The sequence below is a fragment of the Ciona intestinalis genome, unplaced genomic scaffold, assembly GCF_000224145.3.
Source record: "Ciona intestinalis unplaced genomic scaffold, KH HT000049.2, whole genome shotgun sequence".
Classification (NCBI taxonomy): Eukaryota; Metazoa; Chordata; class Ascidiacea; order Phlebobranchia; family Cionidae; genus Ciona; species Ciona intestinalis.
The window spans coordinates 177,012-195,122 of record NW_004190371.2 but is presented as its reverse complement, the minus strand read 5'-3'; the positions used below and the strand labels follow the sequence as shown (position 1 = coordinate 195,122).

Sequence of the window (18,111 nt, the reverse complement as noted above, 5' to 3'; positions counted from 1 at the left end):
AACATCAATCGCATTTTGTACGGTTAGAGGTGTTGTTATATTAAAACGCGGTATCAGACAGAACGTGCGAATAATTAACCTGGCGATAATGTATTTAGCAGACCGTTCGCCGTAGCCTTATTAGTTACGTAGCTTCAATTTATATCGCGCTTTGTTTAGGAATGTAGGGTAAACCAAACTGTATTCTGTTTTTTTTACAAGATTGTATCAAGTGTTATACGTGTGTATGCCTGTTAAACACACAACAAAAGAAAGTTGACACCTGAGTTTGTTGTACGGACACACAGAGAAACTTTATATCTTCACAAAACAGAGATGAATGGACCATCAAATCATGTGTTTAACATGTTTGAAGGTACTTAATTAGTTTAGTGATTATTTTTAATAAATTGTAACACCTGTATACATGTATTTATACATATATGTATACAGGTGTTACAATTTATGTATAAATAAATATTTATTTATATATATGTATATATTTCGCTTTTTAGCTTATTTTTTACATGTTTTTTACATGTTACATGTTTTTTTACATGTTTTTTCATCTTTAAATGAAACAATTTTATGCAGTTTTTGTAAACGTGTTTGATTGAGCGCATGTAATTTCATGATTGTTGAATTGCTTCCTGTCTGTAGTCATGCAGCAGTAACGAACTGCATTGCAAGTCATAGAATAGTTCCACTGGGTCAGTTGATCTGTACTCTGTAGCTTAGGATTAATAGGCTCTATTCTATAATGTTTAAAATAAGAGTATGGTGCAGTACAGCAGTAGTATAGTCAACTCAGTTTTATTTAGATTTGGTTTTGTACTAGCATAATAATATTTAGGATTTATCAAATTGATTAAAGCGTTTTGTAGGGTCGTGTTTTGTGCCCAAGGGTTTTCTTGATCAAATAAGAATTGAACTGAATATGCACTGGCACTATTCACTTGTGTCCTGTGCAAACATATTTTGTGTTAAGAGTAAACAAATCAAATGGATTTATTTGAATTAAATGTTTACTTTACATGTTGGGCGTCTGGGTTTACAGTTATCAAGATATTTAAACAAAAATAGTGTTAACAGAATAATTTTATATTTAAATCATTTTTTTTTTGTTTTTTTAAGAAATCCATTTCCAATTGATATCAATCTGTATCTTTTTACAAAATGTGTCTGTGCTTTACAAATAATATGACATATTTAAATTATTGTTTCATTATTTATTTGTGTCAGACTAGTAGTTTTTGCATAGTCAACCACTCACAAAGTCTATTGTATTCCACTGTTTACATTTTAATTGAAAAGCCCCCAGGCATACAATTCCATGTGGACCTTCCATTACATCTCAGTTCCACTCAGTTGGCATTGTATTGTATATTGATGTGTAGTTAAATATTAGCAGCTGTTGGTTTTCCACATTCAATGATTTCAAAGTTAAGCAACGGAAAAGTTTAAATTTAAAGATATTTCCTCTTACAGTTCATTTTGGTTTAGTTTACTTGTGAGTTTTAGAGCGTAGTATATGCCTATGGTTTCTAACATATATTTCCTGTTTCATCTGGTACAGCTTGGTGATAAATTGTATTTAAGTATAAAGACATTAGTTTGGTGCGTTATTATTGCATTCCATACTGTTATAAAAATAATTGTATCATAATAATGGACTCAGATGCTGAATCAGATGCTGCATGTCAACAAGGTGATCAAAGTAAGTCAAATAACACATCCTTTTGGGATGTCATAGGCTTTTATTAGGATTTAATAATCTTTTATTGTGATGTCATACCCTTTTCTTGTGATGTCATAGGAGGAAATGAAGATAGAATCCGAGCATTGGAGCAAAGAGTGGAGCTGCAGGAAGATGAGATAACTCTTCTAAAATCTTCGTTATCGGACGTGATCAGAAGATTAAAAGATGTTGAAACATCATCTCATTATGGAGGGATGAAGAAACCATCTCCCTTGAAGAGTAAGTGGAAGATATTTATATTGTATATATTTATGTTATATATGTATAGTCTTTGTGTTTAACTAAAAAAAAATGTTAAATAGGCCATGTTGCTTTATTTGTTTTTGTGCTTTATATATAGCTTACCTTTTCTACCAAACTTGAAGCCAGTTGTGAATCCCATTAGCTTTTTCATTTATTTATAAATAACAAATTAAGTATTTTAAACAAATATCATTTATATATTTAATTACTGTGGGTAGGCCGGCTGTAATGACTGAATGTATCAATAAATTGAGTTGGTTTATGAAATGGGTAAAAATCCTGCTTAATTTCAATTGTCCTATCTTCCCCAGATACATTTCACCCTCTCCCATCTCGCCCCCACATTGAAAATTCCCCTCGACCCCGTGCTAGACCCCCATCACCCGGTCTTCGAAAACGAATCCCATCCTCCAAAGATGACGGTCATAAGATGAATGGAAACTCTGGTGATTTAAGGTAAACTGTGCATTTGCTAGGTAAACTGTGTTTTTGCAATTATATCTATACGTCAAAACATTGGGCCACTGTTCCCAAACCTTTTGTGAACATCCATATTTATTAAGAACAGTACTGTTTTTTTTGTTTTTTTGCTGGCGCCACTCCTAAATAAATGCAAAACTCAACCCCAAAATATTATGTGGTATGCCGGTATACCACTTGTAACAGATGCCAATATTTGTAATAAAGGCTGCCCTTGTAGGAGTAATCAATTATAATTTAATTATCTGACTGTCCAGTGTCCACTCATTTGATCAATATTGAAATTGGTTGAACTTACTTAACCTTCTCATTAGATGAGCACTATGTATGCTTGGTAATTTGTATGTCTGTGTGTGTGTGTGTGTGTACCACAGGGGGCATGAGTTTGAGTACATGATTGTGTGTGTGTGCGCAACAACATGTGTTTGTGTATGTTGGTCTGCTAAACTCTCATGCACTTACCTATTTTAACAATCTGTCTAATTGGCTTTGCAATATTAAAGGGTTACTATAACTGTTTGCTCTAAATAGAAAACCAACACAATGCTACCATGGTTATTATCATTGGTTAATTATTTATGAACCAGACAGAGCACTTGTATGAAATTGGTAGAATACTGTTATGATGAGTGTCAGTTTGTCATGACTAGTTACAAGTGGTTTACTGAATAAAATATCTCTTTTAAATGAGGTTTAAATTATAAGTATCAGGTGTATAACAAAAAGTAAACATTTATATCAATATATTGTAAATGTTCTAACCTTTGTAGTTATATGTGGTTATTGCATATAAATTTACTATTGTATGTTTTTATACAGTTTAAATATTAAGCGTTAAACGATTTTTGCATTTTTTCCCATAATTATAGTCTATAATTCTAAATATATAACTACAATATAAAAGTATTCTAAAGTAAACAAATTTCCCGCAGTTTACAACAAATTTTATAACTGTACTTTAAACAGTGTATTGTTAAAAATTAGACAAATACCTTAATACTAAACTGTTTAAGTGTACCTACCAACATAATGATGACATCAAGACATCGGTAAGTTGAAATATTTAATTTATTTTTAATTAATTTAAGGCGCGCTCCTTCTACTGATCAGTTAAACCGAGATAATAAAAGATCAAGTTTTCGTTCAAAGAAATCAAGGTTGGAAAAGCAGTTTTGTAAAATAAATTTGTAAAACTTTCATCATAATATGTTTTGATGATATTGATAAATACAATTTAATATGATTGGTAGCCTTTCATCAAAATAGGAGTAAGCTTGGTACAAGCTTGGTACATTCTAAATTGTGAGTAAACATGGCATTTTTCATTTTGGACTCCATTTAAAGCATAGTTATTTGTTGTTTACACCTAATCTATTTATGTGGGTGAGGTCCTGCATCATGACACCCTTTTGCACTCGAGACTTAGTTGGCTCATTACCCCGACACAAAGAGTGCTACAATCCAATAGCGGCCGCTGAGTTGGATTATTGTTTCAGTTAGTACAAAGACACATATGCCTTTCAGTACTATACTGAGCAATGTGAGCATTGAACCTGGTATTTTTCGGTTCTGATGAAAGCTCCTAGTCCTAACCACTAAGACATACCGCCAACTTATTTTTAAATCTAAAATGTTTCTTTTTTTCAGTGGAAACGGCAAACAACCAACATTCAATGCTGAAGATGCTTCAGTGAGGATGCATTTAAAAGGACGACCAGTTGTTTTGTATAAACCAACTGACATAGAAACATCATATAACATCAACTCATCTTCTGCACTACCTGATAATAAATTGAAACTGGAATGGGTGTAAGTTGAACAACTTTTTATTTTGTCAATATGTACAATTTACATCTGCTGGTAACAGTCAATCTTGCCTAATCAGTGGTTCTTAGACTTAATACATCCAAGTATTACATTTCCTCACTGGAAATAGTGTATTTTTCACTCACAAAATTACATATGTGGAAATTGTAAGCAGCTATGAGGTTTGTGAAACAGAACACCTGTGTCATAACTACTGTCGTAGCCCCTCCATGCTAGGAAAAAAAAAGTTTCATTTATTTAGTAAATTAAGAAACTGATTTGTTTCATAGGTTTAAGAACCACTGTTATAATTAAATAATCTTTATCTATTAAATAGGATTTTAGGTTAATGTGTGTGCCTGTCTTATGCATGCAATAATTATTAAAATTTAGGAAGCTAAAATTGATATATTATTTGGCTGTTTGCCGCATAATAGTATTAACCGACTGTTCATTTGTTTGCTTTGTGTTAAACCAGACTTTGCTCATGATTTTAAATAACCGGAAATTAATTCATTTATTATTCACATGGTGGGACATTCATGATTTTTATAAATCATGAAACATAATTAAAAATATCATGTGTATTATTCAACTAATGTTGATATATTATGTGTATTTATTAAAAAAAACTAGTGTTTTTATCCTGTTACTTCTGCTACCAAACATACTGTTAATAACCTTTCACCAGCTCATCTGGTATAAAACGTAGTATATTTCCGATGTTTCGTCTGCCGTACGACAAGGCTCATTAAGACAGTAATCACAAATTCTAACTATAACTAAGCAAAAAATATATATAAAAAATAAATAAATATGAAATCTTTTTACCAGGTATGGATATCGTGGAAGAGATTGTCGCTCAAACCTCTATTCGCTACCAACGGGTGAAATTGTTTATTTTGTCGCTGCAGTGGTCGTCCTGTATGATCCCAAGGATGGATATCAACGTCATTATCTTGGTCATAATGATGATGTGAAATGGTAACTATATAAAGCTATGATACAAACTTGATTAGTTAGCATAATTTCATTTATAATGCGTTGTGGTAGATACAGGATAATTAGAAAGACTATACCCTATTCCTTTTAGAAATCATAATTCTGAAAGAGTTAATGAATGCAGCCTACTTTTCCAGCCCTTTTGTGGACACACAAGGATAAAAATAAGTTACATTTATTTATTCTTTTTATTATTTATCCTTCTGCGGTTGGGCAACAACAGTGGTTATATTAGGGGTGTTTTTTGTGTCATTTATTTGCAAGTAATTAGTGGATTTCAATTTCAAAAATACTATGTGAAAGAGGGCATTTAAGAGATGAATATAAGTTTATGTTAAAGTTGGTCAACATTGTCACATAGATAATACTATGCATAAGTTTATCATTCACATTCGATTTCCAAACACTGAAAATATTTTAATATCCCAGCATAGCCATTCACCCGGATAAACTGAAGATAGCAACAGGTCAAGTGGCGGGACTTGAGCTTGATGGAAGGGTAAATATAAAGCGAGCTAACTTTATGCTTGTATATACAATCTGTAAATAAATTCAACAGTTTGCCAAAGTTTTTATAAATACTAAAAACATTTTTATTTTAAATTTTATAAATTTTAGTTAGGCAATAATTTGTTTAATTTTTTGTTTATATTCAGATTTTTTATAACATTAGAATAAATAAAGTTTTCCAATATTTTGATTTATCATTTCAGTTAATTTAACTAATACAAGCATTATACAATCAAGAACTTTAATTTTTGAATTCTTGTCTTTAATTTTTAAAAGGAATTCAAACACAAAACTTGTAGAAAGGTAAATATATTGAAAATAATCTCAACAGTGTTCACTTGCTCTTGCTCTCTTTACTAAAAAAATGTTGTAACATTTCACGGACCATGATGTGATTTAACTTGTATAATATATCAAAATTATGTTTTATATAAAATATAGTAGGGTGGGGGACACCTATAGCACATTATATCAAAGTAGCCTGAGGATGCGGTTTTATCAAAATAGCGTGAGGATACGGTTTTATAATTCTTTGAATGTTCTTTGTTTACCACCAAATGGTACGAGAAAATAGAATAAAAAGTGTCCTTCACCCACTCTACTATAGCATTACTACTTTACAAAACTTTGCTGCCATTGAACAAAAACTTTATACTGTGTTACATAACAATTAATAAAATCTACGTATAACCTGATTTGCTAATAATGGTTTTTGAAGTATTGGTAGGCAAACTTTAGGTCCCCCTTTTAACTGGCCCAACATATGTATTATGAATTGGTGCATAAACCCAGTAATTCCGTTGTTTGTTTAGTAGCATTAAGTGAATTCAACTAATCTGTCAAATTTAAAACTAAAGAATCTAAGATATCCAGGTTCATAGATCACTGATTTACACACGATTGTATTCATTTTCATATATATCAGTTTGACTAAACAGTCTTCAGTGATGTTCAAGTTAAAATGTCCAATATATACCACAATGTATATAGGCTATACCAACCATAATATATAAACTGTTTTTATTCAAAAATCAATTTAGATTAAGCCCACAAACTGCTCCCTTCCCTGTTTTATTGAAATTTGAAGTATATATTTTAACATAAACTAGTAGAGTTGGCAGAAGTATTATAAATTCAATCTTCTTAAGCATGAATAATTGATTATAACAATGTTTGCTGTGCAATGCATGGAAGTTGCTTGATCCATATTGTGGCTTCATATACCATAGTAGATCTGTATCATATACCAACAAGTTACTATTATATGCGTGGTAGAATAAAAGTATTTTTAAACATTTCACAGTTTCAAAAATAATAATTGCTAAACTTGTTTTTCTTGTATTTAAATATTTAAGTTTAAAATCTTTTTGTATATTTACTAGACCTTCAACTTTTTATGTTTTTTTATGTAGGCCAAAACCACGATTCTGTATTTTAACAAAACTGTTCAATAAGCATTTTAAAATAAAGGTTTTCCTTTGACTTATTATTAACCTACATAAACTTATATTCCAGCCCCGTTTACCACAAGTTCATATCTGGGATGCGGTTAGTCTCACAACTCTTCATGTACTTGACTCATTTGATCGATCAGTTGCTTGCCTCAGCTTCTCAAAGGCTGTAAGTTGCTTTATTGTTTTTCCATTTAATATTTATAACAACATACCACCTTTCTAGTAACTGGCCTAAAAAGTATTTGTTGGTCGAAAAAAGGGCTCAAATGACACACAAAATGGCGTAACAAAAAAATTACATTTTAATTACAGAAGGAGTTCAACAAAATTTTATGTTTTTCTATTTATTTATATTTATTTAACAGGATGGTGGAGCAATGTTAGGCGTGGTTGATGAATCCAATGATCACGTACTATCTGTGTGGAATTGGCAGAAAGAAGTGAAAATTACTGAAGCCAAGGTGATTTTTAAAGTTCATTATGAAACTTATATCCCAAAAAGAAAGTTGTGTTGTATATTCTGTCCTTGTGTTGTGTGTAATAAATAAGTTACATTCATTCATTCTAATCTGAAATGTTATCTTTTAGTCTTCTAAAGACCAAGTATTGCTGTGTGAGTTCAACCCTCAGATCCAAGGAAGTATCGTCAGCTGTGGGAAAAACCACATCAACTTCTGGAGCTTGGAAGGTGGACAACTTGTTAAGAAGCAAGGACTTTTTGAGGTTGGTCTACTAGGTTAAGTGTATAATATATGCAATATTCTGTTGATCAATGTTTAAAATAACCAGTGGCACAGCCCCCCAAAAAGGGGGGGGAGGGTTTAATCCAAAAAAAATAAATAAAAGGGCTTTATTTACGAGACTGTTTCTTTGTTTTTTAAAAGAGGGGAAATGCCGACCCAGGAAAACCTCTTGATGCAACAATTTTTTGTATGTTTAATTTAACCCCAAACATTGAAACACAGAGACATGAAAAGCCAAAATACATCTTGTGTCTTGGATTCACAGCAAATGGAGATGTTATATCTGGTGATTCAAGTGGTAATGTACAAGTGTGGACCAAGGGAAGAAAGATTGCCCAGATATTGGAGGTATCTATCTTGTATAATATGCTATTAAAAATAAAACCTTATTTGATTTAAAACAAGTTTGGCTAGTTAGGTATTGTGTGTGATTTTGCCCTAACTTGCCACGAAATTTTTAAATGCTTCTTCTTGTTATTAAACTTGTAAATCGCCAAGGTATGTTGAATCAAAATTTTTCTCCTTTTTATTTAATCTTTGTATTTTATACCTAAATTTTTAAAGCTTGAAACATTTTTTTTTAAACAATTTTAATAAAATTAATACTGTCACTTATTTAGTCTGCATATCTTGAAACAGGCCAACCAGCCACTCATATATAATATCTAATGCACCCGTTAACACAGAGTGCACATGATGGTCCCGTGTTCTGTATATGCGCGATACGTGATGGATTTATTACTGGGGGCAAAGATGGCGGCATCAAAAAGTGGAGCGAAAATCTCCAAACTGTAAAACAAACACAGGTTTATATAATATTGCATATTATCCAAAGCTGGTAATAATATATATATTTAGTAAATTTTTATATGATATTCATATATTAAATCTCCGAATATTATTGTATTGGCTGTTGCTGTCAGGCAAATTAAATTCTAAAATATATCTTATAACAATTTTTTCATGCATACCAATGTTTCAATGTTGTATTCATTATTATTTGCTAATTAGTTTGGTACCAAGATAACAATGTACGGCTGATAATTTAGACAACTTATAATGTACCACTGGCTTGTAAAAATCGCTGCTAAGTTTTTTAATAGCCACAACTACAGCTAGCATCAAAAGGGCTGTAACCATTGCCATTTAATTATTAATACTCAACAAAAAATAAACCAACCAACAATATTCCAGTTACCTGAAGAATCGGGTAGTGTTCGTACAATAGCGAGTAACGACAAAGGTCAGTTGTTGGTTGGGACGAAGAAAAATTCGATTCTCCTTGGAGACTTCGAGGCTGACTTCCAAACTATTGTTCATGTAAGTGGCGTTATATATTTTCCTAAGTCTTTACACCAGTGGTTATAAATCTTTTTTAAATCCAATTTTTTTATAACCGCTTGTTTGGACTTGCGCTAAAAGAAGAAATTGCATTTCTTATGTGTGTATTGGCCTAAAAAAAGAAATTTCTTGTTTACAAAATATTCCAAAAATCTGATCATCTTCCCCAAATAGTTTACTTATAGCCTGTGCGTTTGCTGCTAATATCATTTTCTTGACTGTTTTAATTAGTTTAATCTTGGTTTTCGAAGATATAAATAATGATATGTTATTTTATTTGTGTCCCCCCAAACAGGGTCTCTCTTTATTAACATTAAAATGTTAAAACCAAATTTTTTACCTTGTATATTTGCATTTCCTTGAATTAAATAAATTATGTTTAACTAATCATATGTGCTCTTAATATCAGGGCCATGTTGAAGAACTTTGGTGTCTTGCTGTCCATCCTTCAAAAGCTCAATTCCTCACAGGAGCTTACGACAAACAACTTGTTATGTGGGATGCTACTAACCATACTTCATTATGGTTTAAAGTAAGGATATGATAATTTGTTTTAACAGGTTTCAAAAACATATAGTAAGGGCATATAGTACTGCTGTTGCCTCACCGTGCCAGAATAAATAATTAACATTTATACATTAAACTTTAAAATACCCCCCTCCTTCCAATTCAGACATTCGATGATGGTATCCAATCAGCTTCCTTCTACCCATGTGACAACAACATCATCGCGGTTGGCATGACAACAGGACGATGGTTGATACTCGACTCATCTAACTTGGAGTTAATTACCGTACATACTGATGGCAACGAACAACATGATGTCATCAAATTCTCACCTGGTCAGTTTCACATGTAAAAAGTTTATTCTTTTTAATAAAAAAAATTAATATAAAAATAATAAAAAAAGGTTAGAAACTTTTTGGCTTAGATGCCATGAATGCCACGTATTTTAATTGTATTTTTGTGGCCAGCAATATAATATTCTGCTTAAGTAAATCTATCAAAAAGCAACTTGATTCACAGAAATAGCTTGGTAAACCAGTTCAATCGACTGAAATAGCTTTGGCATTTCCTAGCACAATTGTTATGAATAATAGTTGATTGTTACAACTAAATTGTTACTTAATGATAAATTACAGAGTAGTTTTATATGTAACAATCATGCTAGAAAAAACTTTCTTTGATCTGCGTGCTATTGGTTTCCTACCTCTGACATACACTTACACAAAACCCCATTTGAATAATACTTCCTTTCATGAAATAATTCTCTTACACAGATGGCAAGTTCTTAGCCATTGGTTCCCATGACAACATGATCTACATCTACAATGTAAGCGATGACGGAAGGAAATATAACAAACATGGGAAGTTATCCGGACATAGCAGTTATATCACGCATTTTGATTGGTCGGCTGATTCTCAAAATATCCAATCAAATTCTGGAGATTATGAGCTTTTGTATTGTAAGTTTTTATGAATAAAGATATTTTTCATTTAGTTGTATTTTATTACTTAGAAAAGTCCTGCTCAAGAAGCCATGGGACCTAAGATTTAGGCCACAGTTGGTCCATTACCCCAACACCCGGGGTGCTACAACTGATTTAGTGACCACTGGGTTCGAACAATGTTCGCTAATTATCTTGCGTAAGCACATATATGCCCACAACGGTAGCAATGAACCTTGAACCCATAACCTCTTGGCTAGAAGCTGGCATGCCAACGTTTGTGCCTGAAATTCATTTTAATTAAATGTTATATTTTAGTTGATAAATTGAATATAAATAATGAACTGAAATAACGCAGGGGATGTTCAAAGTTGTCGACAAATGACTTCAGCTCCTTCTATGCGAGATATTGAGTGGGCGACACAAAGTTGTACGTTAGGATTCACTGTGTTGGGTGGGTTGTATATACTATATACATATATATGTGTGTGTGTGTGTATGTGTCTAAGCGTGTATGTTCATTCATGCATGTTAGTTATTACTCGACACACTCAAATAAGTTGTACAGTGAACTTTGGACCTTAAAAACAAATTGTTTAAAGTGAAGAGAGTTTACAAAAGACTTTTATTCTTTTATATATGCGCTGTACTGTTTAATATAAACATTGATATTCAGAGAATCAGAATAATTTGTATAACTGTGCATATTTCACGTAATATTAATACCTGGATGGTCATCTGATTATTTATAATCAATTGTAATTAGATGTAGCTGTATTGCTACTAGCTTCTTTACACTGTAACAAATACTTGTACTATTGCAACTTTATTACATTTACATGTAGAACACATTTTAAAAACTTAAGAAAAACTCATATATTGGATAAGGCTAAAAACATATTTAAACAGAAGAGAAAAACAAAATTCTATAAAAAAATCATTGGTTTTTAGTTTTCTGAAAAAAAAAAAACATTTTTTAATTGTATCGAAAAACACATTGATTTTTAGTTTTCTCATGAAATTTGTAACTGCAGGTGTTTGGCCTGAAGGGGCTGATGGAACGGACATTAACAGCGTAGCTCGTTCTACTGAAGGCAAACTACTCGCTTCAGGTGACGACTTCGGGAAAGTCCATTTATTCAAATATCCTGCGGTACAACCAAGGGTAAGTCCGTAACATTCATGTTTGTGAGGTTTAGTTTCGATAAAAACTCTTTCATTTTCTCCGATTTTATGTGGTGTGTCTCAAAACCTTCATTGCCGTATATGAAGGTTTGATTTTTCCCCATTAGTATTATGCTCTCTATCAGTTGAGCTAGGTTTACCATGCATCCACTATATGGTATATTAAACACGCAGTGTACAGATATCCACATTGTAAGTAGTAGGAACACAGATGGATCTTGAACCACTACTATTGGTTGTCCATCACACATTAACCTTGCTGTGCTAATACCACCATCACATGACTTGGTGATCACATATTGTGGGCTTGATGATACAACAGTCTGAAAAACAAAAAAATATTTATAAGATTTAACAACAGGTTTTACCAACAAGAAAATAAATATAATTGTATGTATATAGTATATACGACAATTAAAAAAATATTAATTTTAGTTAAAAAATTAATGTATACCGGCAATAAAAAAAATATGAATTTTAGTTAAAATTTTTAACATTTCAGTCACAAAACAATATATGACAAAATTTAAGCTGTAAATATACAATAATAAAGATGATTTTAACACCCTAAAAACATAAAAAATATAAAGTTTTAATAATGACAAAAAATAAAATTGAATGTTATGAAATCTACAAAAATTGTAAAAATGAATTGAACCTTTATTGTTCACACACAAGTTTCAGCATTAGTTTACTGACCCCTTCCTCGATCAGAATACTTGACTTTGTCCCAACTTGTTGTTCAATAAATTGAAGGATTGCCACTCGGTCAAGTTCAGTCTGTTCATCATCATCATATGTCTCATCTTCAACTGTGTTCATCATTAATTTGTGGAAACTGTGTATGTATAGGTTCAGGTTTATTAGGTGAATTTGTGAGAAGAACTTTTGCTGCAGCACCTTTTACTATGTGGGGTTAAAAAGATTTTACAGTTTGATTGTCATTTTGAGAACCAAAGCAGTTTTAATTACAGTGGAGCACTACATACCTTCCTTTGTTAGCAAACTTGCACTAGGTACTTGTGTTTAGTTACCAACACCCCCTTTAAGCACTCACACTTGGATATTTGTCAACAAAAATAAGAAAGGATGTCTCATTTTCCAGTCACTACTATACTCTTCAAAGTTTTTGAGACCCTATGCCACGCTTTTACCTTTTGAAAAGATTCCATAAACTATCTTCCATATATTCCATGAAGTTTGGAATCTGAAGCAACAACCCTGCTTGGTACACCATCTGTGAATGCAAGTAAATGGTTACAAGAAAACCAACAGAACATATCATCATAGGTGCCGAACAAGGGGCAGTATGGTGGTCAAACTCTGAAATTTCCTAGGCCACATTAATCAGTTAACATCACAACCAATAAAATATATTTCATAAAAAAACATGTATAACTGTTTCTGCATTCCCTGCATTTTGAAACTTTGGCACCTATATATGTCATCATAGACGGGATAATTTGAAAATAAAATTTAAAAAGAAAAAATCACGCCTATGTATGCTATATTACTTACCCAATCTGATGAACCCAACATCTTGTATTTCTTCAACACATCTCCCACAGAAGGTTTGGAAACTTTCATCCACATTTTAAACGACTCAACCTCTTTATCCAACAAAGCTCTTGTTACAACCTGAAAATATCCAGGTTTTACTCGGGTCTCTATAAAACTTGCTGCAAATTCATAGATAACTAAAAGATATTTTTTGTCAATGGTGGAGTAAAATTGGGTGAAACAGTCCCAGTAATGTTCTATGTTTGCTAAAAATAGCTCTTTCGATATTTTTTTGGGTAAAACGCCTGTGTAGGACATCAGTACAGAATAAATGCTACAAGAACAATTTTAGAAAACAAATGCAAACTTTGACAATAACTGTTATATGATATTCTATAGGAGTCATATTTTCTCGTTGTATATAAGTAATATGACTTATTTCAACCAAACCTTTGTAGTCTGAAAGTTTTTCCCATGCATACCACGTCCACGAGGTGCATTCTTTCTACCTGGTCGCCGTTGGTTACGAACACTTTGCGCTAAATCCTTTTTTAACTTCATCTGCAAATAAAGCAGTTTTAAAATCACAAATTGTGACATTTAAAGATTCTATTCTATGTGGATGAGGTCCCACAGCATGATATGCCATAGGAGACCTAAAGTTTTGGCAAGAATTTGAAGACTCTGGTCCAATACCCTGACTAGGTGGAGCAATGTCTGTTATGTGTATGTAACGACACATACAGCTTCAACAGTTTCAGTAGCAACAGCAAGCATCGAATCCGGTGTTTTTTAGTTACTATGTTTAACCACTGAGCCACGAACCATACAGTTTGATAATATTTCACCTACAAATCTGTGTTTGCCTGGCACGAAAACTTTATCCATCAACTGTGGAAATCTCTGGATTATTCTTCTACAGATTGGGCTGTAATGTTTGGATAGGTTAGGAACCAAAGCAAGATAGAAAACCGCACATTCCCTTATTATGTGCGAGCGCACAGATAAAACTGAACCTTCTTTTTCCGCTCGTAAAACAAACATAGAAAAGTTTGGGTACGGAATCGGTGACGGTAATTCATTCACGAGACTGTGTGAGTTTATATTGATCATCAGTGACTCATCATTTTCACATGAAGAAGAACTCATGCTTGCTTCATCATGACTTATATATCTATTCATTGCTCCAACATGCGTTTCCGGCACTTCGCTGATTTGCTTCCCTTGTTCTGTTGATGTTTCGAAGATCATATCCTGCCTCAGTTGATCTGTGTGTCCGGAGGACTCTTCCTCAAATCTCATGCTTGATGTTGGGACATCAATAACTTCCGTCGGAACATTTTCTTGAACCTCCAACTTAATCTATTAAAATAAATGAATATGAATCTTATTTATTCTCAGGTGGTGAGGCAATGACATTCGTCATAGCAGGGGTGTTCTGTTACTCACATCTCATACCCGCTGATAAGTTACCACATTTGTAACTTTTTGTGTCATAAATTTAGTGAATCATTATTTTAATGTATGGCTGACAGACAACCCAAAAGGAAGCACCGGGTTGAAGCAATAAAGAAAATATTGAGTATGTGCAACATATAGTACTGTGGGAGAAGATGGGACATCTTTAGCACATTATTTTCAAATATCCTAATCGTGTATTAAACAATTAAGAACGGTATACGGGAGTCGTGGGGATACGGTTTTGTAATTCTTTTAATGTTCTTTGTTTACTATTATGAGAACAAAAAAGTAGAATGAAAAGGTGTCCCATCTTTCCCCAGTCTACTACATATATTGAAGTATTAATGTTAAAATAGCCACATATCTTACCTCGCGTGGTAGCTGGGATATTAACTTCAACACACGGAGACGAACTCCAAGTGGTCTGTAGTATGTAATATGTTAATACACAGCAACTTCTAATTACGGGCACCACCGCTGTTTTGTAACCAACAGGTGCGTCACAAGACAACCATGTTAATCGTAATGTTGAAGCTTACATACAGTAAATAGACCGATATTTTTGGCATAAATATCTGCTGTACAGCGAAACATTACACACGTGGTAACTCGTAAGCGGGCACGAGGTGTATGAAACAGAACACCCGTTTTTTTGCCGTTGCCTCGCCACGCGAGTATAAATAGATTAAATTCATTCACTCAATACGTAAGTTTATGAACAACTCACTTGACCCCGATTTTAAACAACATGTTTTCCGTGATCATATCCAATACGTCACTTTCGATTTCTTCTTCTAAAATGATAATGACGTAACAAAAACTTCATATTGGTGTAACAAAACACATTACACGTAACAAAGCACACCTTACCTTTCAGTATCCGTACAGTTTCATACAATCCACACTGACACAATTTGAACGCTAGTATATCAAACAACGACATTGTTACTCGGCTACAAAACGTACATGGTCTAGCATACTGCGCTATACATCCTACAGACCTACACAGTATGAGGGCGCGTGCTCAGACACACAAACCACACGCTAACACACTGCGGTGCTTCACTTACATTGTAAAGTGATAGGCACGCGGTGGTTCATACACTGCGTGTCTGCTCAACCGTTCTGTGCGAGGTCGTGTGCACACGGCACTAACCGCATGTTTATAAAAGATGTTTTCGTGGGCGTTGGTTCGACCGCTGCTAGAATATACAACACCAGTTAATGAATGAATCTAACCTGGTTATCCTCGCGTGACGGGCAACGACAGTCGTTGTAACATGGGTGGTAGCTTACGAGTCGACTTGTATGTAAATTCGATTTAATTTACGTCACAATACAATATTTCGTTTTTAGGGAAAAAATTCGTTTAAATTTTACTATATGCATAAAGATTGTGTGTCGTGTATAAAGTTGCTAGCTGACGCAACACGAACGTTTCCCCTCCCACATATAACAATGCCAACACACAAACGCATTAATGAGGAAGCCGCATTATTAGGATAATGCCGAGAGACTTTGCTCTGTGACAATACGGAGCCTTGCTGTATAAGTGTTGTAACTGACTGTTTCAGCAAACTCAGTAAAAAAGACAGTAGACACTTTAGTCAACAGTCTTATTAAATGTGACATTTTTTAATAAATTATATTCTTAGTCAACCCACCAAATTGTATTTTTGATTTGCTCGACTTAACTTGTTTTCCAATGGTAGGTAAACTTGGCATGTCTACTTCCCCAACACTTGCTGGAAGTACAGGTTCAAGCTGGAACGGCTCAATATCTATTGCTAGTGGACTAGGATCTTCACTTATGTCACTTCATCAGATAAAATACTTCTACACAACTATACGTCACACTTTTTTACATTATTGTTAACTGACAAATTTAAATGGTGTAATACACTTACAAACAACTTAAAAAAACATTAATTTTAAACTAAAATCAAGCCACGGCAATACCTACGCATATTTCTTAATTTAAAAGTAACAGAAAACGCTATGTCGACGGTACACTCTGTTTTGCTGCACGCAATATTTTATTTTCTGCTAGCAAAGCCTAAATCAGCTGATCGATTAGAACAGATCGTGACGTAATTTACGTCATAGTGCCCGCGAGTGACGCAACAATAGGCGAATTTTTTGGCACTTTTTAAAACGTTTTTTTTTGGCCAAACTAAGTATTTTTTTTCACAAAAAAATCCCACAGATAGTATTTATTAGGTATAAACTTTCATTTAAAACCAACTTGTATGAGCGTGGTCCGGCCGTCTTTAAGTTTAATTCAATGTTTAAGTACAATTGTTCAAACTATTAATGACATGTTTTTCTTCCAGAGTTCCAGCCATAATTACAGCGGACACAGCAGTCACGTGACATCGGTTCAATTCATGGCGGGCGACGATCGTTTGATATCTACGGGTGGACAAGATTGTAGCACTATGCAGTGGAAAGTGGTGTAGCCAACTTTAATAATATAATACGCTAATATCTACAATGTTGTCTAAGTTATGTGCTGATTACTGCGTATTATACTTAATGCAGTAATATCATCTATAACTGTACATATTTAAATACGACTATAGCTGCTCACTCGTGTAAAACCCCTGACAAAATATTTGCACTCTATAAATTTAATTGGTAGAATAGACTCTAGAACACGTATAAGTTATGCACTGTGACGTAAAAATAGGTGGCACGTGATGTAGTGAAATTAATGTCAAATTCTTGGATTATAATACAAAGTCTATGGTATTTTATTATTGTGTTTGTGTTTGTGTTTGAGACTCCCCATATATTCCATTACGTTCCTTTTCAATTACCTTCACTTTAAACCGAGTGGTAACAAATTTATGTAATACAGAAATATTACCCTCTGTTGTATATTGTCTGAATGTTGTTGGTATGTACATTACAAATAGCCTAAGACCCCTAAGACTTCACCAAGACAGAATTCTGCAATAAAATCTGTTCTTTAAAATAAGTGTTCGATTTTTGAACAGCCACGCTTTCTTTTATACAGCTTTTACCATCAATGTTCAATAGACAACTTTTATTTTACCATTTTGGGGTTGTGTACAAGATTTTCGAGGAACCGGCAAAGTGGTTAGTGCATAGGACTGTACTCTAGGCCATAAGTTTATGGATTCAAGGCTCAATGCTACATGAATGAATGAAATTTATTTCGTCTCTTCGGTCCCGAT

The 18,111-nt window shown here is 33.2% G+C and overlaps 2 protein-coding genes across 9 annotated transcripts; one reads left to right on the top strand and one right to left on the bottom strand.

The window, feature by feature from the left end:
• The first annotated feature begins 159 nt into the window (after positions 1-159).
• Positions 160-17,791, top strand: LOC100180942 (echinoderm microtubule-associated protein-like 2). Of its 8 annotated transcripts, none has more exons than XM_026838015.1 (21): positions 166-355; positions 1,658-1,696; positions 1,796-1,957; positions 2,293-2,437; positions 3,550-3,618; positions 4,109-4,270; positions 5,102-5,251; positions 5,699-5,768; positions 6,056-6,082; positions 7,295-7,399; positions 7,599-7,694; positions 7,822-7,956; positions 8,199-8,324; positions 8,663-8,782; positions 9,171-9,296; positions 9,727-9,849; positions 9,991-10,159; positions 10,598-10,783; positions 11,124-11,219; positions 11,800-11,930; positions 17,245-17,791. In XM_026838015.1, the coding sequence occupies exons 1-21, from the start codon at positions 316-318 to the stop codon at positions 17,368-17,370; spliced, it is 2,403 nt and encodes an 800-aa protein (XP_026693816.1). In that variant the 5' UTR covers positions 166-315; the 3' UTR covers positions 17,371-17,791. The 8 variants fall into 8 exon arrangements, with proteins under 8 accessions (XP_018670763.1, XP_026693816.1, XP_026693817.1 ...); XM_026838016.1 differs by lacking the exon at positions 17,245-17,791 and adding an exon at positions 16,624-16,790; XM_018815218.2 differs by lacking the exon at positions 1,658-1,696 and having other exon boundaries at positions 160-355.
• On the bottom strand, positions 11,879-16,558 carry LOC104266486. The gene is made up of 9 exons (XM_009862826.3): positions 15,782-16,558; positions 15,639-15,705; positions 15,281-15,335; positions 14,303-14,812; positions 13,901-14,011; positions 13,469-13,588; positions 13,105-13,187; positions 12,650-12,788; positions 11,879-12,273 (listed from the first exon to the last, which is right to left on the bottom strand). Exons 1-9 carry the CDS (start codon positions 15,852-15,854, stop codon positions 11,905-11,907), a joined length of 1,527 nt encoding a protein of 508 aa, XP_009861128.1. The 5' UTR covers positions 15,855-16,558; the 3' UTR covers positions 11,879-11,904.
• Positions 17,792-18,111: the final 320 nt, after the last annotated feature.

What these genes read in the sequence shown, in the direction of transcription:
- LOC100180942 (XM_026838015.1), top strand. Translation starts at nt 316, where the DNA reads ATGAATGGACCATCAAATCATGTGTTTAACATGTTTGAAG. An exon ending in TGTCATCAAATTCTCACCTG is followed by an intron (nt 10,160 to 10,597) that starts GTCAGTTTCACA and finishes TCTCTTACACAG; the next exon opens with ATGGCAAGTTCTTAGCCATT. An exon ending in GTTAGGATTCACTGTGTTGG is followed by an intron (nt 11,220 to 11,799) that starts GTGGGTTGTATA and finishes TTGTAACTGCAG; the next exon opens with GTGTTTGGCCTGAAGGGGCT.
- LOC104266486 (XM_009862826.3), bottom strand. Translation starts at nt 15,854, where the DNA reads ATGTCGTTGTTTGATATACTAGCGTTCAAATTGTGTCAGTGTGGATTG. An exon ending in AACTGTACGGATACTGAAAG is followed by an intron (nt 15,706 to 15,781) that starts GTAAGGTGTGCT and finishes TTATCATTTTAG; the next exon opens with AAGAAGAAATCGAAAGTGAC. An exon ending in TGTTGGGTTCATCAGATTGG is followed by an intron (nt 13,188 to 13,468) that starts GTAAGTAATATA and finishes TTGCATTCACAG; the next exon opens with ATGGTGTACCAAGCAGGGTT.